Source organism: Brachyistius frenatus, unplaced genomic scaffold, assembly GCF_029030835.1.
Source record: "Brachyistius frenatus isolate BFR_SWC_R1_liver_20210118 unplaced genomic scaffold, ASM2903083v1 Contig_17, whole genome shotgun sequence".
NCBI lineage: Eukaryota > Metazoa > Chordata > Actinopteri > Embiotocidae > Brachyistius > Brachyistius frenatus.
Window position 1 is genome coordinate 4565522 of NW_027210616.1, and position 18451 is coordinate 4583972.

At 39.9% G+C, this 18451-nt stretch overlaps 1 protein-coding gene across 1 annotated transcript; it reads right to left on the minus strand.

The window, feature by feature from the left end:
- Positions 1-959: 959 nt before the first annotated feature.
- On the minus strand, positions 960-18304 carry f8 (coagulation factor VIII, procoagulant component). Its single transcript, XM_069694499.1, has 27 exons — positions 18165-18304; positions 17712-17812; positions 17327-17449; positions 15848-16060; positions 15254-15436; positions 14824-14927; positions 14073-14193; positions 13684-13951; positions 13426-13591; positions 13166-13253; positions 12058-12275; positions 11820-11964; positions 11475-11689; positions 10314-11144; positions 10081-10226; positions 9417-9582; positions 8958-9197; positions 8537-8765; positions 8277-8459; positions 7818-7934; positions 7109-7180; positions 6780-6865; positions 6434-6589; positions 5544-5688; positions 5306-5454; positions 2132-2314; positions 960-1675 (listed from the first exon to the last, which is right to left on the minus strand). Exons 4-27 carry the CDS (start codon positions 15900-15902, stop codon positions 1520-1522), a joined length of 4422 nt encoding a protein of 1473 aa, XP_069550600.1. The 5' UTR covers positions 15903-16060; positions 17327-17449; positions 17712-17812; positions 18165-18304; the 3' UTR covers positions 960-1519.
- Positions 18305-18451: the final 147 nt, after the last annotated feature.

The window sequence follows — 18451 nt, forward strand, 5'->3', positions numbered from 1 at the left end:
CAGCCCACCTGTCTTAACTCTCCCCTGTGACTGGCCTGTATTTGTTGGTGTTGCTTCTTTCACACGTCATGAACGCAATCTGTGCAGCTGATAGGAGGTCGTACCTGGGCCCCAGGCTACGGCCTCCGTTGTCCTCTGCTTCATTTGGTCTAGATTGTGCGTATTATTCAACTAGAGATGAATACAGGTGCTGTTTGTTTTTGAGATTACAGACGGTACATTGTTGTTTTCACTGAGATAAAATGGAACAGCTAGGCATGATGTACTACTGCCACATCTCTGCCAAAGCATGTCCTGTCTCATACTACTCTGTCCTCCAAAGGAAACACACCCCTCCCTGCCTGGAAACTTCCTGACTGATAAAGATGTGATAAAGGTTGGTTGGCCCTACAAACAGTCTCTTCATGTTTTCTTCTGCCACCACACGCTCAAAACCAAAAGATGTGACACAGACATACACACACCTTGTTGATCTTACCATTTCCCTCCCAGTGCTCTGAACTTTTCATTTTACTGGAGTCTGTGAATAAACTTGTTTTTCCTTAGTTTAACACTAGTGCATATTTTAACTTGTAACAGAACAATGTGGGAGTTCAATTGTTCATTGTTTCTCTCAGGAGGTCCCAGTGGAAGTGGATAAGCCAAAATAACAGTTCAGGAACATTTTGGAGTGAAGACAGATGGAACCACGGAAGAACAGAAGTAATGTAATGGAAAAAAGGAAGAACAGAAACAAATGAAGAACACAAGGCAGCATGGAGAAGTGCTTGATTTACCTTTATGGTGTTTTGTGAAGCTGGTTGCACTTAAACATACACTGCAGCTCCGGTAAGAGTTTTAAAAAACATAGTAGTTAAAATTTTGCCTTTAAAGCTGGAAAGCAGTTGCGTGCTTTTGTGTTTATGTGTTCGTGTGCATCCAACTTTGTAGGCGTTTGGAATAAATGCCACTGAAACTCGTATAGATTCACTGTTTATATGAACTCAAATAAAGCACAAAAATCAAAATTTGTTCCAATGATATACAACAACCAGTCAAAGAGTATACATCAATCCGTGTCTGAAATATTTACACAAGCTTACATTCAAATGGTTTGCTCTGCACAGAACTTGTGCTTCAAAGTTAAATACTGTGTAGCTCAGCGAAAATATACTTTAAACTATTTTTTTCCCTCAACATATTATATCCAACTTAATATGACCTCAAACATATTTATGTCCTTTAAAAATATAAATATGTATATAATAATTAGTCTTTTTTAACTGAACCTCTTCTGAACAATAATGAAACAACTAAATACCACACTGCCCAAATTTTTTTTTGTTGAAAAAAATGTAAACAAAGTTGTGGCTACAGGAGAAATAGCTTCAGACAGTTTATATATAACCTAACAAGTGCTCTGCATATCAATTTATCAATTATTTTACTTGACAAACTTTCAAAACAGAACAAAAACATTAAACCTAGTCTGTTGCTAAAATGCTGCTGCTTGCTGCAATGGAGCGTTGGTCCAGTGATGTCAGACCCACTGCTGCGTGTCACAGCCCAGCACCTCCAAGCGAAGGGCGATGTCATTGATCCAGCCCCGCGGGTGGATACGGAGGAAGCGGCCAAACAGAGGAGAATCGAAAACAGTGAGCGCTTCCTCATCAGGATCGTCGTTTCCTTTGAAGATCTGAGGAGGGAAAGAGGAGGAAATAAGAGACAGTGAGGAAAGAGGGGAGATGAGCAGATAAATTCATGTGATTAACTCACACTGAGGGGCCACAGTATACAGACACATTAAAATAAATCCCTCTACCACAACTACCAGGATTTCTAAGTTCATTCGTATATTATGTTACAAAAATATAAAAAAACACTTCATTAGGATATTTTTAGTCATCTCCATCATACAAAGTGACTCATCTACTGGTGTAATAGTGTTGGTTACAGAGCGATAGATTTCTGCTTACTGATTCACAGAAGGAATAAATGAAACAAGCAAAAAACACATTAGTCATTGCAGATTTATGGACTGTTTTATGTGGTTGTAATCTGGAATCCATCCCTTGGCAATGCTGACACAGGCCTGACTTCATTTGGAAAACCTTATAAACTTATAAAATCACCCTTTTTGCACTAAGAATACCTTTTCTCTTTGTGAGCTATCCTCTAACACGCTACTCCAGGAGTGCCCATCATGACTGACAGTGACTGAGAACTCTGTCACCATCATTTGGGTCAACAGAGACTTCGCTCCTTGGGTGATGACCCCTGTGATGCGTTTGACTTTCGCCAAGTCAACCTGCAGCCACTCGTGGGGGTTGTTGTTCTGAGGTGAAGAGGACAGAGGAAACACTTTTAGATATCAGAAAGAAAAGAACAAACAAACAACAGTCTCGTTTTCTGATAATGAAAAGAAGGTATGTATGAGGGTTTTCTACAAGCATTTCTACAGACGCTCTTGCATTTCTCAAAACAGTACTTTGAGAGCAATTGCTCAAGATGGATACATTTTGGAAAAATGACAAAGTGTAATTATTTTTTAACTAAAAGTTCTTATAAAAATGATGGTTAATGTTGTCACAGCCCTGTCAGCCCTCGCCCAGAGGTTTCCGGGGTTTCCTTGTTTTCCTTTCCTTTCCTTTCCTTTCCTTTCCTTTCCTTTCCTTTCCTTTCCTTTCCTTTCCTTTCCTTTCCTTTCCTTTCCGTGTGTGTGTGTGTGTGTGTGTTTTCTGTTCCTGATCATTGCCAGTGTGGGTGTGTCTCCCAAGCTCCAAATTTATAAGTAATGATGATGACACACACCTGCTTCTCATCTACGCTCATCAACTCATCCACCTATTGCCAGATTATCAGTTCAACCACTCTGGTGAACCACCCACAGCCGCTTAAGACACTCAAAGTAAAATTCCTTGTGTGAGCTCTAACTAAATCTCTTTCTTTGTGTCAAGGATCTCTAGCTTGTTCTGTCTGTAACTCCCTGCCAGCCAGCCTCCACTCAGCTCCCTCTGCTCTGAGCTTCCCGGACACCCCCGCGTAACCATCTCCTCCACCACCATCCTCTAAACCTAATAAAACTTTTGTTTGTGTAACTCTGAGCTCTGCATTTGGGTTCCTCTTTTCTCAATTCAGTACAAATGTACAGTTAAGTCTGCTGCCTTTAACTATTCCTGTTACTGATGAGTTGATTTTGAGTCAATTAAAACATATACGGATGTTTATACTCTCTGATTATTCATTGTAGAATGAACCTACTGAACCAACCACAGCATCGGCAGGTATATTATCTCTAACGTAGAACTACTGTATAAGGTATGATGTGCAGAAGGTCATGTGATTCTGAAATAATATGATCTGGAATACAAAAGTTATGAGTGGAATGCACAAAATAAGAAAGGGACATTTTATGACACGGAAAGAAATAGATACCAACTGCTGAAGAAGTGGAAGTAAAGAAAACAAGCAGATGTAGATATGGCCAAAAAGAACACTGCACCACTTCCTCTCCCACACAGCTCAAAGGAGACAAGGAAACTAATAAACTAGGAAAATGCTTCTGGCAGTGCATCTTTTTCCACTGTTCTCCTGTGTGGTAGCACAATAGACTTTGTATAAAAGGCAGCACATGGCAAAAACAGTTGAACAACTAGTGTGGGGACTTTTTTCTATCTTAACCCCTGAACGCTAAGCTTTTCATGGGTGTTTTCCTGTCACATTCTTACTCACTATCGGCTCACTTTTCACTGCACTTCTATGGAAACGGCACAATCATGGCTACAAGTAGGGGGGACTCAAAAATGTCTTATGTGCAGTATAATACAGTGATAATGTCAAAAATCTTTTTTTTTTAACAACCTATTCTAAACCCTCTATGATCTCAGTCCTGTATCCTCTGTGATCAAACCTGCCGTTTAGTCGAAAATTCACGAAACTTTTGTCACTTGACTGTTGGTTTCAGCCATCTCATTCAAGGCTTACGCGACGAATTTTTTACATTTTTTTTGGGAAAATCTGGATTGTGCAAATGGTTTCTTTTTGGTGAAATTTAAAACAAGATATGTTGAATAAAGTGATTTTGATTAAATATCACTATTTTAAGCTTAGATTTGGTTATTTTTTTCTGACAGAAGCGTTTGGTGCATATGCTTAGTTAGTCACTGTCACAGGTTTGAAAACCAGATGATAATTTTTTATTTTAACAGTTTCTATCCATGACAAATGGCGTCTTTTTGGTAATTTTTTTGGGGTGCAGAGGATTCATTCTTTTAAACTTTAAGCTACAGAAAGGGCAAAGGTTGGCAATGGGAAAAGTCCAACCAAAACAAAAATGACTCCAAGTTGAAACTTGGACAAATTTGGAGCACACTTCCTGCTCCAAATTTCACAACTCTCTCACATTTATATAAGCAAAGAAAGTAAATTATATTTTGTGTCCTGGAACACATTTGCAAGACATATTCCTGTTTAGACAACAGAACAATGACAGAACTGACTGTTGACTTCAGCTATTGGATAAAGGTTAAATGCTCAAACTCAAGGGATGATAAAAATTGGAAAAAGAAACAACATTAAATAGACTCAAAATTAAGTTATTTGTTCAGGCCTTTGAAGTCCTTTCAGAACACTATTCTGAATAATAGTTGGCCCACAGTGGTTGACCTCTATCCATGGCTCACAAGTGCTGTGTGTGACCTTTAATAACAGCTCAACGGTTTGCTGGAAGGACAAATCACACTTCAACAGTTTAGTGCTGCAAAATGTGAAGATGATAAGCTGAGGAGGAGGAAATTATAAACTACAGGCCAACCTAATGGAAGGAGAGTAAGAGAAGAGCAGAAGGTTTTAACGATTTCCCACTTTGCCACCTTGCAATCCCACTGATAATAGTGCAATCATGCCCACTTCACCCTGTGATTGGTGAGCTACACAGATGTTACAGAGAAGCCGGACATTGTACGCCTCTTTCTAGCACACTTTTTTCAATTGCCACACAACATTTTACTGTATTACTGTAGTGTACAACCAACATGCAACATGCAACGTGCTCACTGTCTCGTTATCCACATATCTACTGCTGAAAGAACATAACCTTACAGCGGATTATTGTTTGGGAAAATATTGTTCTGTGTACAACCGAAACTCAACAATCTATAATGAGTGCCATAAAAACTTCACTTAATTGACTTAAGGACTTAAAATGAAATGTAATGTAATTCACTGTTTTCCATACATATTTAACTTTTACTTGTACTAAATATGAATTGCATGTAATGTACAATATACTTTATGAGTTTGTGCATATGAATGTGTGCATGTTCACCTTTGGCCTCCATGCGTTGGTACTGCCTTCCTGGTGGAGGCGGGCGAATTTGGGGCTCCAGCTCCGCAGCAGAGATGAATAAATGGAGGAGGCTTTTAAACTGCTGTCATTAATCAGGCTCCTCTGGAGTCCGAGAGGGATCGAGCAGCCTGGTTAAGCACACACACCCAAACATGTACGCAGTGTCAGTCTCGGTACTTTCACATGGATCAACTCTGCTACTGTTGGGACAACTTACTGTTGAGATCACAACCCAGCAGTTCCAGTCGGACAGCAGGCTTATGCATGTAGCTGTAAGGCTGAATCCTGACGTAGCGAGCAACAAATGGTGGAGAGATGTGATTCATTTTCACCCTGGAGCTGTCCAGGTTGCCATGAAAGATCTGTAAATGAGCCAGCACAAACAGTTTGGCACAGACTTAAAAGAATCATGTTGGTAGAATGGTGCGTTTTAGTACAAGCATCACAAATACACAGCTGCCAACTATTCAACTTTGGCAACCCATTACAGTAAAGAATTTGGTCCCTTTATTACATTTATTTGGATATTTAACATAGTATCACACCATGGCCATTCAGTTGCAATCAGTTCCCCTTTTACAAACCCTTACTCTTGGTGCCTTTAACGCTACTCAAGTGTTTAAGTTGAGTTTTTTTTACATTTATATTAAAATAAACTAAAAACAATGGCTGACTAGAGGTTATAAAATCTATTTGGAAAAGGATCTACAAAACCTGTGTAGTACACTGAATTTATAATTAAGGGGCAAAATAACAGTAATTTGAATACAAATTATTTCATTGATGAAGTCTTCAGCTCCACTAAATAAAAATAACTCCTTATCTCCCTCAGAAAATGAGACAGGAAGCAGAATGCTGGTGCTGCATTTTCTCTGTAAAATATTTCACAGTAGATCATTTCACATTAACATATCAAATGTCGTATATCTGTCAGCCTGTCAGTGGTCAGCATGTTGTTTTTGTCTGGTGATCTGGGAAGTGTGCTTGTGTTCTAAGTTCAGCTTCTGCAAAGCTGTGAAACTAAGTTGAAATTTCCAGAAGAATCAACATTTTATTGGTGTCAAATTGTGACCCCAACTGTAACAGATATAAATCATGATGACATACGGAGGTTTTCTCAATGTCGTTTCCTCTGTAAGTGGTCCACATCTCCTGGTCCAGGCTGTAGGAGATGGTGAAGACTGCGATGTAGTGGTCTCTCAGCCTTGACCTCACTCCCTGTGTCAGCAAACCATGCAGCAGCATGGGCTTCTTAAGGTCAACCTAATGAGACACACATTACATTAAATTACATTTTGCTGTGCTCTATTTTTGGTTTACATCTTAACATCATAATGAAAATACTGTTTTTGATTGGTTTTGACGGGACAATTCAGACCTTGAATGAGGAACTTTAAGACACTACTTTCAGTATCTGATACAGTGTAAAAGCAAAGAATGGCGTAAATCTAACCTGTAACCATGACTTGTTGTTTCTGCCCATCCAGGCATTGATATATCCAGACTGTTGCAGCCTTGCCAGCCTTGGCTCCCAGTTACCTGGACACACATGTGTAAACACAGTAATAATCCATCTCACTGTGGGTAATTTCCTGACTTTCAGATTTCATAAAGCTTCCTCGTGACTACAAGACTGAGGAATTTTCATTTTTAGTGCACATATAAACCTTTCTATTCTCTTCATGTGGACAGATATTAAGAGTGTTCTTGGTATGCTTACCCTGTTAAATAAAAGTACAACAAAACAAAACAAAAACAAAATCCTAAAGCCTGCTGTCTTACCTATGTGATCTGATGCTGTGATCTGTGAATCCTCGATCCTTCCAGATTTAATTCCCAGTGGTAACATACATACTGCATGTCAGTGATCACAAAAAACAAGTCAGTAATACATATCAGATTATCAGGTGAACATAATAAAAAATAAAATAAAAATAAATATATATATATATATATATTTCTAATCACGTAATGCAGGTGGATAGTATATAACTACTGTGTACAATATATGTGCTGTTTGTTTTGGTGTTATGACATTTCTATTACTGGTGCAACCTCAGACTTTTGACAAGGCAAAGTGAGGAAGTCTTCATTGAAAAAAAGAAAAAAACCTTAAATGATACAATATCTAAATACTTTACAGTGAAAAAACTGTGGAAAAGGCCTCTGACATAATTCACAAATTATTACATCAGCAGCAGCAGCAGGAGTGTTGGCATCTAAATCAACAGAGACCACTGAGGTTGTTACACTCTACGCATCACAAAACAAAATAAAGAATAAAAAGAAATTAGAAAACTTTGCAGTATGGTTATTGTTGTCTTTAGCATGATCTGCTAAAGCGTGTCCTCATAGTAGAGTTGTAGTCTAACAAACTATTTTACCAACTCATCCATCTACATCAATTCCACTTGGTCAAAAGCTTTTGTTTAGCATGACAACATCATTTTATCCTCTGGAGACCATGAAGACATGAGACATGTGCACCTACGTTTACTATAGACCAAAAGTTTCGCCCTCATGCCAGCCAGCTGGTAGTCTCCTATTGTGCACTCTACCAGCCATGTGCCAACTGTGGGGGGTCTCATCTCTACTGTGCCAAATACACCTTGAAGGAGGAACAAATGGTTGATCAGAAATATATAAGGCAACGAGACAGCATATGACACAAGAATTACATTACAGAGCCAGAAAAAAAACAAAAAAACATGACCCCTTCAGATAGTTCACTTAAATCATTCCCTTTTGCATTTCAATTTTCATTATATGGAAAGGAAAGATGTGGGCTTCACATGATTTTTTTTTACATATACAGTAATTTCCGTTCAACAAAATCAGTCTAAGAAACATATGTCATTTTAGTCTAAATTAGATCACTGTAAGACCGAGAGCGATAGAGAAAGAGAAAGGTTTTATGTGTAATAATATATGAATGTGTGGGTGTATTTACCAGGAAAGAGGTTGTAGATGCCCATACGGTGTTTCTGTTCCGTGTGAACAGTGAAAGGCAAACCATGGAAGTGCACAGCGTGGTACTCTCTGTCACTTCCTACGTTCAGAAGGTGCCATCTGACTGGCTGGTGCTGGGCGACCAACAAACCAGGAAGGGTCTCTGCCACATAACCGTTTATTGCTGAGGAAAAACATTTGCATTATTTCTGAGAAAATTGCAACAAGCATTACAGCATCAATCAGCTCTTTTATCTCTACCTGCAAACTTATTGCTGATGTGGTACCAGGGATCGTCAGGGTTGACCTGACAGGGTGGGACACAGTGTCGCTGCAGGTTCTCCTCCATGTACCAGCTTTTAGTTTCATCGAAGGTGTGAAAGAGCAGAGAGAACTCCTGGATGTTTTTCTGCGTGTTCTGATGAGTCTGGAGGGTACCAGACTTACAGATCACCAGTGGACCAATCAGGCCTGAGTGAAGGTCCCTCTCCTGGGAAAAAGTAAAGACAAATGTTTTCTCCTTGTCGCATGAGTACAATCGAGGTTTTTATCACAATAATTTAACTTTAAAATCAAAACAGTAAATGGTGATAATAAACAAACAAACAAACAACACCAAAGGAATATACATGCTGTATATCCAGGAAATAAAAGGGGGCTACAGGTGAAGATGTCTGCAGACCTTGTCCACAGTAGAGTAGTAAGCTCCAGTCTTGCAGTCAAATTCGGGGTCAGTGGGTCCCTGTTTCCTGGTTATTCTCCAATTATAAGTCCGGGCTTCCCCAGGAGGAACGGGCTCTCCTGGGACCCCGGGTGGAGCAGAGGAGGAACTGGTCCGGGCAATGCCGGCCCCCTGGCTGCGGTCATAGACTCCCTGAAGGTGCAAGGAGTAAGGTCGGTGTGCGTTGTTCTTGAAGATAACCTGGGATAAGACAGAGAGGGAAAAGATCTACAGGTTAAAAAACACAATAATGAGAGACTTTTTTTTTTTTTTTTTTTACAAAACTCTGATCGTGACATTCAGTTTTCACAGTTTCCATATTTCAGAAACATGTGGGCTAAACTGAAGCTTGTAGAAGTCGTTACTGAGACTACAGAATACATGTATTGTTTAATTTTGCTTTGGCACAGTAACACTCACAGTGAGGAGATCATTAATCTCAGTTCTGATGAAAGGTCCCATGATTCCCAGGTGCTCCTGAAGCTCTCCTCTGCCTACAGGTTTTCGGAAGTCTTTATCCTCGTAGGCTCGAAACACCACCTTCTTATACTCTGGCAGGAACTTCCTCATCCCTCGACGCATCTCTCTAAAGAGAGGAATTGAGTTGTGCTTCTGTTTGCTTGGATTTTATAATAAGCTTGATTTTTCTGTAGTCATGTGAATCATTTTGACCAACTTTAGAGCAAAATACATTTTGTAGTGACTCCATTCACAATGATGACTTGATACCACTGTCATGTCTGTGTCTTGAGAGTGGAGATAGAGCTTGGATGCAGTTACATTAACATAAACCACGTACTTTAGTTTTTACATTTCTATTTGAATATAGATGAATCGGTACACAGTATATTAACCATCAAGGGGGATTTTAAGGTTAGTATGGAACCAGAGTAGCTGTTTCTTCCTGCTTCCAGTCTTTCTTGTAAGATAGGCTACTGTCTTATTTACTCTACAGACATTAGAAAAGTTTGTGCTTTCATGTCTCACAGCCACTAGGCAAAACATAAAGTAAGCATATATCCTAAAAAGTAAAACATTTCCATTAAATTCCTGCACGGAAACTTGGATGAAACATTTTTCCTACCTGGGTTTGATGAGCTGATGTGGCATTCGGATACCATAGTCCCAGGCGATCTCCTCTGCAGCGATGTAGTAGTGGCGAGGTCTGATCTCTCCAGAGCGCGGGCGTATGTAATCTGTACCAAACACATCATTTGATGTGCTGTTCACCTATAAATAAAATATAGCATTTGATGTGGTGAGAGGAAGGAAGTGGTACCAAATTTACATAGAACATAAAGAAAGACGTGTTAGTACCTCTTGACCATAGTCATCATACTGGAGGGCCATATCAATCCTTGTTGTGTTGCTATCAGCAGTGTAGTTGTACTCCAGTTCCAGCAGATCGTCTGTCAGTCGCTCAGGTTGAATTTGAATGTGGTTTTGTGATTCTAAGTTTTCATCCATATCGTTTGAATTGTTTGATTCTACAGTGGAGACATTCTTGTTCAAGAGCCGTTCGTTGTTCAGTACGATCTCGTTGCCCTCTTCAGGTTCTACAATTGTAGTGTTGTTTTCACTCACTTCACTCTTTTCCTCAGCTTCTTCCTCTGCATCAGTGTCAGTCACATTTTCCACAAATTCTCCTCCAATCTTTATTGTAGTTCTTCCGTCTTCAAAGGCTCTAGAGCTGACGTCTCCATCAGTCCAGTTTCCATCTGCATATCTTCTCCGTCTGGCGCCTGTGTTTTCTGCAGGTTCAGTCAGATTCTGAGAAACCTCCTCATCTCTCTCTATTTCCTCCAAGATATCTAGTGGGATTCCTCCTTCTAAGGCAGGTTTCCCCCCTTCCTGTGATGTTACTGTCACTTTCCTTAGTGGACATGCTGCCCCAGTCCCCTCAGGTTTGTCACTAGTTACATTTTCATTGGAGGTGTTTACTGACTGATTGCATACTCGAACCAAACCTGTGGGATTTTGAGATCTGAAGCCCCTCGGTCGGAGAGCTATTTCATCGATAAAGTCAGAAATATCGTCTTCATCCTCATTGTGGTCAACTAGCAGGTCTCCATTGTTGCAGGGACGAACGCTGTAACGGATGCTCATCCCCCGGTTTTTGAGGCTGCTATCAAAAGCACTGATCTCCCACTCACCTACAAGAAGGGAAAGGTTAGAGTTTATATGATATAAATGTGGCTGGTGGAAACAAATGCATGACGTGCATGAAAACATCCACATCTAGTGCTTTCTATGCAAGTCAAACATGTCCTGGGAAAAATATCAGATCCGGATGCCTTGTTGTGTGTCAGTGCTTAGGAAACAGTATAGTGGCCCTCGAAGCTAAATGTTTTGAGACTCAAAATGTTTCCAGTTTTCTCAAGTTTGGCTCCTTCCACCAACAATATCTAACCAATAAAATGTGTGCTTCTGCAGTGCCTAGCATCTTCAGAGAAAAGGGTGTACATGTTAATCTGTGACCTCACCAATCAGCTCGGTCTCCATGGGAAGGGTTACGGCAGTCATGGGAAAGAGGGTGAGGACGGACTGGTAGACGCCTTCGTGCTCAAACAGGTTGCCGGTAAAGTAAACTGACAGGAAGTCACTTTTGGTGCCCACGTGGGCCACATGCCAGTAGGGGATGTCCGTTTGACACATCACAAACTGACGCTTGCTGAACATGATGCCGTTTACACCTGGAGGACGAGGGAAATTCAGATTTACTTCTGCTGAGGGGCACATTGATTGTTTTCATATTTCTGTGTTAAACATGGTTATTACATCACTAACAAGCATTAAGGAGAACTATATCAATGGTGAACTCACTGTAAATGACATTGGAGTCATAGAAATCAGGGTCTGTGTTGTAAGAAGAGTTTTGGCTGGACTTCTGCATGTTTTCATTGAAGTACCAACTTCTGTTCTCATCAAACACAGCAAATATCAGGCTCAACTTCTTATCTGCTCCCAACTGTATGTGACAATAGATTCAATGAAAATTATATTACATTTGTGCACATTAACTGCCATGTCTGAAGCTTGAACACGTTAACGTTCTGCTCACCAGTACTCCTTGGAGATCGATGGCGTTATACTCGCAGATGAGCAGCGTGCCGACCAGCCCAGAGGCCAAGTCCCGCTCTGGGGAGACGGTGCTCTGAAACAGCTGGGTCAGACACTGGGGGTCTCCCTCCAATGGCCCGTCGTCCGTTGTTGGCCTCCAAATGTAGCTAAAAGTTTTGTTCGGAGGCACTCCCATGGAGCGCAAGTCCTTCTCTCCAGCTGTTTAATTAGATTATTGAGAATTAACATTAAGCTGTTGCAATCAGTCTTTGAAGACAGGGACAAGTCAAATGCTGTTTCAACTGTTCAGTAGCAAATTAACTATATAATGCAAGGTTTCTTTTTCCATTTGAAATAGGTAATTAAATAATTTTGTGGATTATTTTACATATATAATGATTATGATAATGAAAATTTCCAAAGTAATAATGCACATAAGTGGTGTAGCCTATTAGGTATTTCACACAAGTTAAAAACCACTGTGTGTACATTAATCATGTAATTACAGCATGTTTCCAATCAGTTTTTGATTGTATAAAAATTACCAACAAAGAGACACCAAAGTCTGGAACTTTTTTCACTCCCGACACCGTAATGTTAAAAAAAGAAATAAAATAAAATAAATACCGTTTTCAAGACCTATCTCGCACTTTGGGGTGGCCCAGCTGACCCCCCTCGTTATATAAAACCAATCTTGACTGTTAGCTTATTACTTGAAGAAGCTAAGAGAGCAGTATCACTGCTTACAAGTTTGTGCTTGTGTATCGATTGGCAAAAAACTGTTTACATTTACAAAATAAGGTTTAGTAATCCTCTTTCCATCCTCCGTTTCTTGATTTGACTCCACTAATCTTTTATTTCTGTAGTGCGCAGACACTTATTGCTTGCTATGCCACACCCACTTTTCAGCAGCCCAATCTTTTTTTGAAATAATTCACCATATAATTCATTTCACATGTAAAAATGCCACATTAAAGAAGATGAAGACAATTTCTTTACATTCTCATTAGATCTCTAAATTCAGTGCACTTAAATTGTACTAGGGCTAACCCAATCAAAATTGACAGACATTAATTTTGTGGTTTGATTACGTCCATGCTTACGCTTACCATTTGTGGATCTCTGCAGTGGAAAGATCTTGGTGAGGCCATTGGGGTAGATATTAAAAGGGCGACTGGCCAGGTTTCTAAAAATGATCTGGAAACAATTCAAACTGATGAGTGATCAATAGAAAGCCACCCAAGGAACCTATATATGTATGAATACAGTAAGTTTGTGTAGGATTGTGATGATTGTTTTAGCTCAACTATGATGATGCATGATAGCTTAACTCCCATATTTTCTGTCCTTCAAAGTTTGTTTCACTCACATGGAACTGATCATTGACGTTTCCTTTCAGAAGTGGACCCAGCAGTGTCTGAGTGGTGTTCTTCGTCTGAGTGAAAGATCCGTCTGTGTATTCCACATACATAACCTTTTTATACCTGTAGCCTAAGTGATGGGAGGCTGCAGGCAAATATCTGGACTGCAACTCACTGATGTAACAAACAGAAAAGAAACAATCAATTAAAATCAGCTCAAACCCTCTGTTCTTCCTCTTCCTTCCCATTCCTTTCTTTTTCTTTACCTGTCTGTTGGTTTGAGATGAGGAATGTAGTCCCAGGCAACCTCCTCAGCAGCAATATAATGCACCCAGGTTTTGGACTGCTGTCCTCCGCTGGCTCTGGGTTGGACCTTTGGCTTCATGGGTTGAAAGCTTATGGTGTTGAACAGATCCTCAGCATCATCATCACCGTACCCATTGTAATCCATGTCATACTCATATTTGACGTTACGTAGGTCAGGTAAGACGGGCTCAGGGCATTTTTCCACAGTGAACAATGCTTTCATGCCATCTGGGTGAAGCAGTAGTGCACAATACCAGTGATAGTTACCATTCAAACAGAGGAGATGAATTTAGTTGAATTAAGGAAACAGATTTTTCTAGGCTTGAGAGTCTGATTGGGTGTTTCTTACCATGGAGGTGAGCATGAATCTGACAGCTGATTAGGAAGCTGCCTATAGTAGTGGGTTTCATTTCCGCAGTAATGAAGGTCATCGGGGTCACATCCACAGTGACTTTACGATGGGTCAATACCTGAAAAAAAAGCCAATATACTGTATTTTAACATAATAATACAAGAATAATAAACTTGATTTACATATTTTTAAAACACAGAAAGTCTACCATCTAATATTATGTAACTTAAAGGAAAACCTTTAAACCAGCTACAGATCTTTTAAAAAACCTTCTCACAGCCAAATGCGTATATGGATCATTTTCCTCAACACATACGTGACCAAATGCACTATTTTATCGGGTTTGTTTAATTGGGTTCTCCTTATTTAATTCTAGCACTTGTGGGAAAATCTGATGGTGTTTTGGGTTATATGTATGCAGAAATATAGAAAATTCTACATAGACTTTCTAGCACCACAGTATCAGCCTTTCTGCTATTCTATTTCTGCAGTTGAACTCAAAGTTGTCTTATCACAGCAAATAAATATTTCGGATTAGCATTTGTTTATTTTACTATCATATTAATAACATTACTACATTAGATCTGATTTTGTTTGACTAATGAGACAATAATTACCATAAATTCATTTATTTATTCAAATGTGCTTAATTAGCCAGTAAGATATTTATTTTAGGGGTTTAAAATGATCTCATTTAACGTTTAAATCAGTTTGATATGATTGTCGTTAGTATAAAGACTTAAATTACCTTCAAATAGTGATCCTGAAACTGAATGGAGTGGATTTCTGGAGCTGTGCCCATCCCAATCAGATGCCAAAATACCGGATTACGGCCTTGACAGATTGTCAAACCTACACACACGCACGCACACACACACACACACACACACACACACACACACACACACACACACACACACACACACACACACACACACACACACACACACACACACACACACACACACACACACACACACACACACACACACACACACACACACACACACACACACACACGCACACGCACACACAGAGAGTGAGGAAATTGAGGCCAAATTCCTGAACAGATACATACAATGCAGCCACCGATAGACTGAGTGCAGTGTAAACAGCACTTAACATTACAGCACGATTTCATGGAAAACCTGCCTGTCTGAGCCAGACTAACTCATTACCCGGTAAAGTAGAGTTGACATATCCATTGATGGTGTGGTATTCCTTCCTGCTCTCGCTCTTCTTGAACTTCTCTCTGCTCATCCTCACTCCCACCTCTCCATACCAGCTTTTGGTCTCGTCAAATACCATGAACAGGAGGACGAACGCTGGATATTTCCTCTGCCCATCATCTGTGAAGGCACCTGAAGAAACACACACATAATGCACGTGATGCAGAATGTGGCGATAGGCTTGTATCTGCATAATGTAGTCTTATCTGTGTTTGATACATATCCTACTTCTTTCCGCTTCTTTTTTTGGGCTAATTTAAAGCATGTTTCCTATCCAGTGAGATAAGTCAGTTCAGTGCTAGTATCTCTATCCAGTGCATTTTTGGCCTTGATCTAAGTGTTGTTATTATTATTGTTATTTCTTTCTTGTTGTCTGGCTTTTATTGACGGTTCAATTTGATCAGTGGAATCATTTCAGCCTCTGGCCATCTCTAACCCTTTACATAACTTTAACTCCATGTTGTGTATAAAATGTGTGAAAATGAGACAAGATAATGAGGCAGGGTCAGTCATTCATCAAAACCTCCACCGCAGCACACTGACTTGATTTACAGATGAGTAGGGCCCCAATGAGTCCCGAGTTGAGGTCTCGGACCATATCCACCTGGGACGAGTATGTGTAAGTGAGGCAATCGGGGTCGCTGCTGGTGGGATCATCTCTAGGGCTGATGTCCCACACGTACTCATAATATCCTCCGGGAGAGACAGCGTCATCCTCCTTCTCCTGGCCTGTGGTGGAGTCATCATACCCAACTCCTGGAAAGAAAAGACAAAGCATGACTCTGACTCCCCTATTTTGAGAAAAAGAAGTAGTACAAAGATACAGATTAAATGATAACTTAAAAGAAAGTCTGTTGTTTAGTTCACTATTTCCTGGGAGAAAGAAGTAAAATGATCATGTTAGGGAGAAAGCACACTGAGATTTTAAAAAGAAATCCTCTTGTCACATTGCAGGAAACACAAATTAATTAATGAAGTGACAGAAAATTTTGAATAATGTGTGTTTAAATTTGCCATTTTCAGTATGAAAATCCTATTAGAAATGGAGCGGGACGGCAGTGTGCGCTGGTGTAGAAATCACATCCATGGGAAGCACTGACTTTTATCAAACACGGGCACACACACACGCCCATAAACAACCATCTTTTCTTCACATTTAATATTACACATTGATGTGATTGGATCTGCGTCGTGAAGTCTCATTGCTGGACGTGACAGGTGCAGCTTTTCAGATTATGATAAACTCAGTTACTGGAATCTACTCTGTGGCAGGAAGACATGAGCTGCTTACAGGAAGTGACTACTTTGGATCAATGGCAGCTTTCGAACATATGCCAAAGCTTTCCGTAGAGGGTATTAACCCTCATACGATTTTTCAATTCTGTGATATTCCCGAATGTTCTTTGCAGTTGGGTACTGTTGGAGATCAAGTCATTTCAAAGAATGACTGTTTGGCATTGACAGGTTGCACAATATCTGCACACACTAGATAATGATAACCGTTGCTCTCTATAATTTCTAAAGAATGGGGAGGCAACCGTTTGGGCTAATAAGCCTTGTTTCTCGATGATTGACATATCATTTACCAAACTGTTGGTTTTACATAACTTAATCAAACCATTAACGATTTTTAACAACTTCTTTTTGGCAGTAATTTGTTTCCAGTCATTAGCATCATTAACAGCTCTAACAGCAGCTTTGCTCAGTTTTCCCCCTTTTCCTTATAAATATATTCAGACTAAACTACAACCATGTGAGAGTGGAAATCTAAGTCACAGTAGCACCAAACAGTAAACTTCTAGGCTCTTTTGTGTTTTTGTTTGCCACTGTTTGAACTACAGTGTAACCCCTGTATTAAAACTGAGTGAGTCAACAAGCTGATTCAAGAATTTGCTCACTACTTGACCAAGCAGAACGGAATGCTGTGAACTAATGTACAGTTTGAGATTGAGGAGCATGTGAGAAAGTAAAAAAGTTCAAGTTTGAGGGATGATAGCACTTCCTTCCATTCAGCTCACTCACCCTCTGACTGTTTCCAGTAAGTGATCCCCACTGGGCTGATACTGTAGGACTGAGAGGCCAGGTTTTTGAAGTGGACAACCACTCTATCACCAGCTTGGGCAACAATTACCGGGCCTTGGATACCTGCAAGCAGAAGAAAAGGGTGTTTAAAAAAAAAAAAAATAATTCTAATATAATGTATGAGCCCCTTAATTTAAAACAAATCTATTAAATATAATATTTTGTTGAAAGCCCAGGTAAACATTATATTTGTCCACAACATCAGTCTTCAGGTCATTCACACAAACTTAATAAGTGTTCCTGGACAATCATTAATACAAAATGTGTAACCACACACAACTTTATGTACCAGTGAGAAAATCGACAGTCAGAAGAAAAGACCTACCTGTCCAAGCTGGTCTTGGCCTGGGAACAGTGTATGTGGAGTCTGAATATTCCCTGTAAACTGCCTTGATGTACTTTTGAGGAACACCTTTGGATCTCAATCTAAAAATGGAATAAATACAAAAAAAAAAAAAAAGACAAAAAATAAATCAAGGGCAAATGAAAAGAAAACTGCCAAGAAACGCTTAAAATACCTTATTCAAAATGTTAACCCATTTGAAAATCATTGAACATTTATCTAAAATTAGTTCAAACTATTATAAAGAAAAGACACAAAAACAAACTAATTAACTAGCTCTCTACGTAACTAACTAACCAGAAACATGACGTCGAAGCCTGTAGAACACAAATCCAATTGTAGTAAACCATAGTTTTGTTGAAGTCATATTTTTCCATCGGATTTGACAAAACTGGCTACTTCTAATCCCTGAAAATTTAACAAGGAAACAGTCACCTTTGTTCGGGCGCTGGGTCAGCATCGTCCAGGTAGATATAGTCCCAGCCGATTTCTACAGCTGCTATGAAATACTCTCTGACAGCAGCGGTGGGCTGCTGCGCTTCTCCAACGGAGGAGCAGAGGAGCGGCAGCAGAAGAACAAGCGTGGCACCTGTCAGCTCCATTGTGTCCCCGGTCAAACGCTGCCCCGAATGTGGTGCTTCTCCTGAGGTTTTAAATATTTTAAAGGAGGGGCGGAGAGCGGTCAAGTATATGGGTGGTTGAAGCACGTGGGGAGCGCGCGG

Coding starts and splice junctions, on each gene's coding strand:
- f8 (XM_069694499.1), bottom strand. CDS start 15,902: ATGGTCCGAGACCTCAACTCGGGACTCATTGGGGCCCTACTCATCTGT. Junction 13,254..13,425: donor ACGTCAATGATCAGTTCCAT/GTGAGTGAAACA, acceptor AATTGTTTCCAG/ATCATTTTTAGAAACCTGGC. Junction 2,315..5,305: donor CCAACGCATGGAGGCCAAAG/GTGAACATGCAC, acceptor TCTTCACCTCAG/AACAACAACCCCCACGAGTG.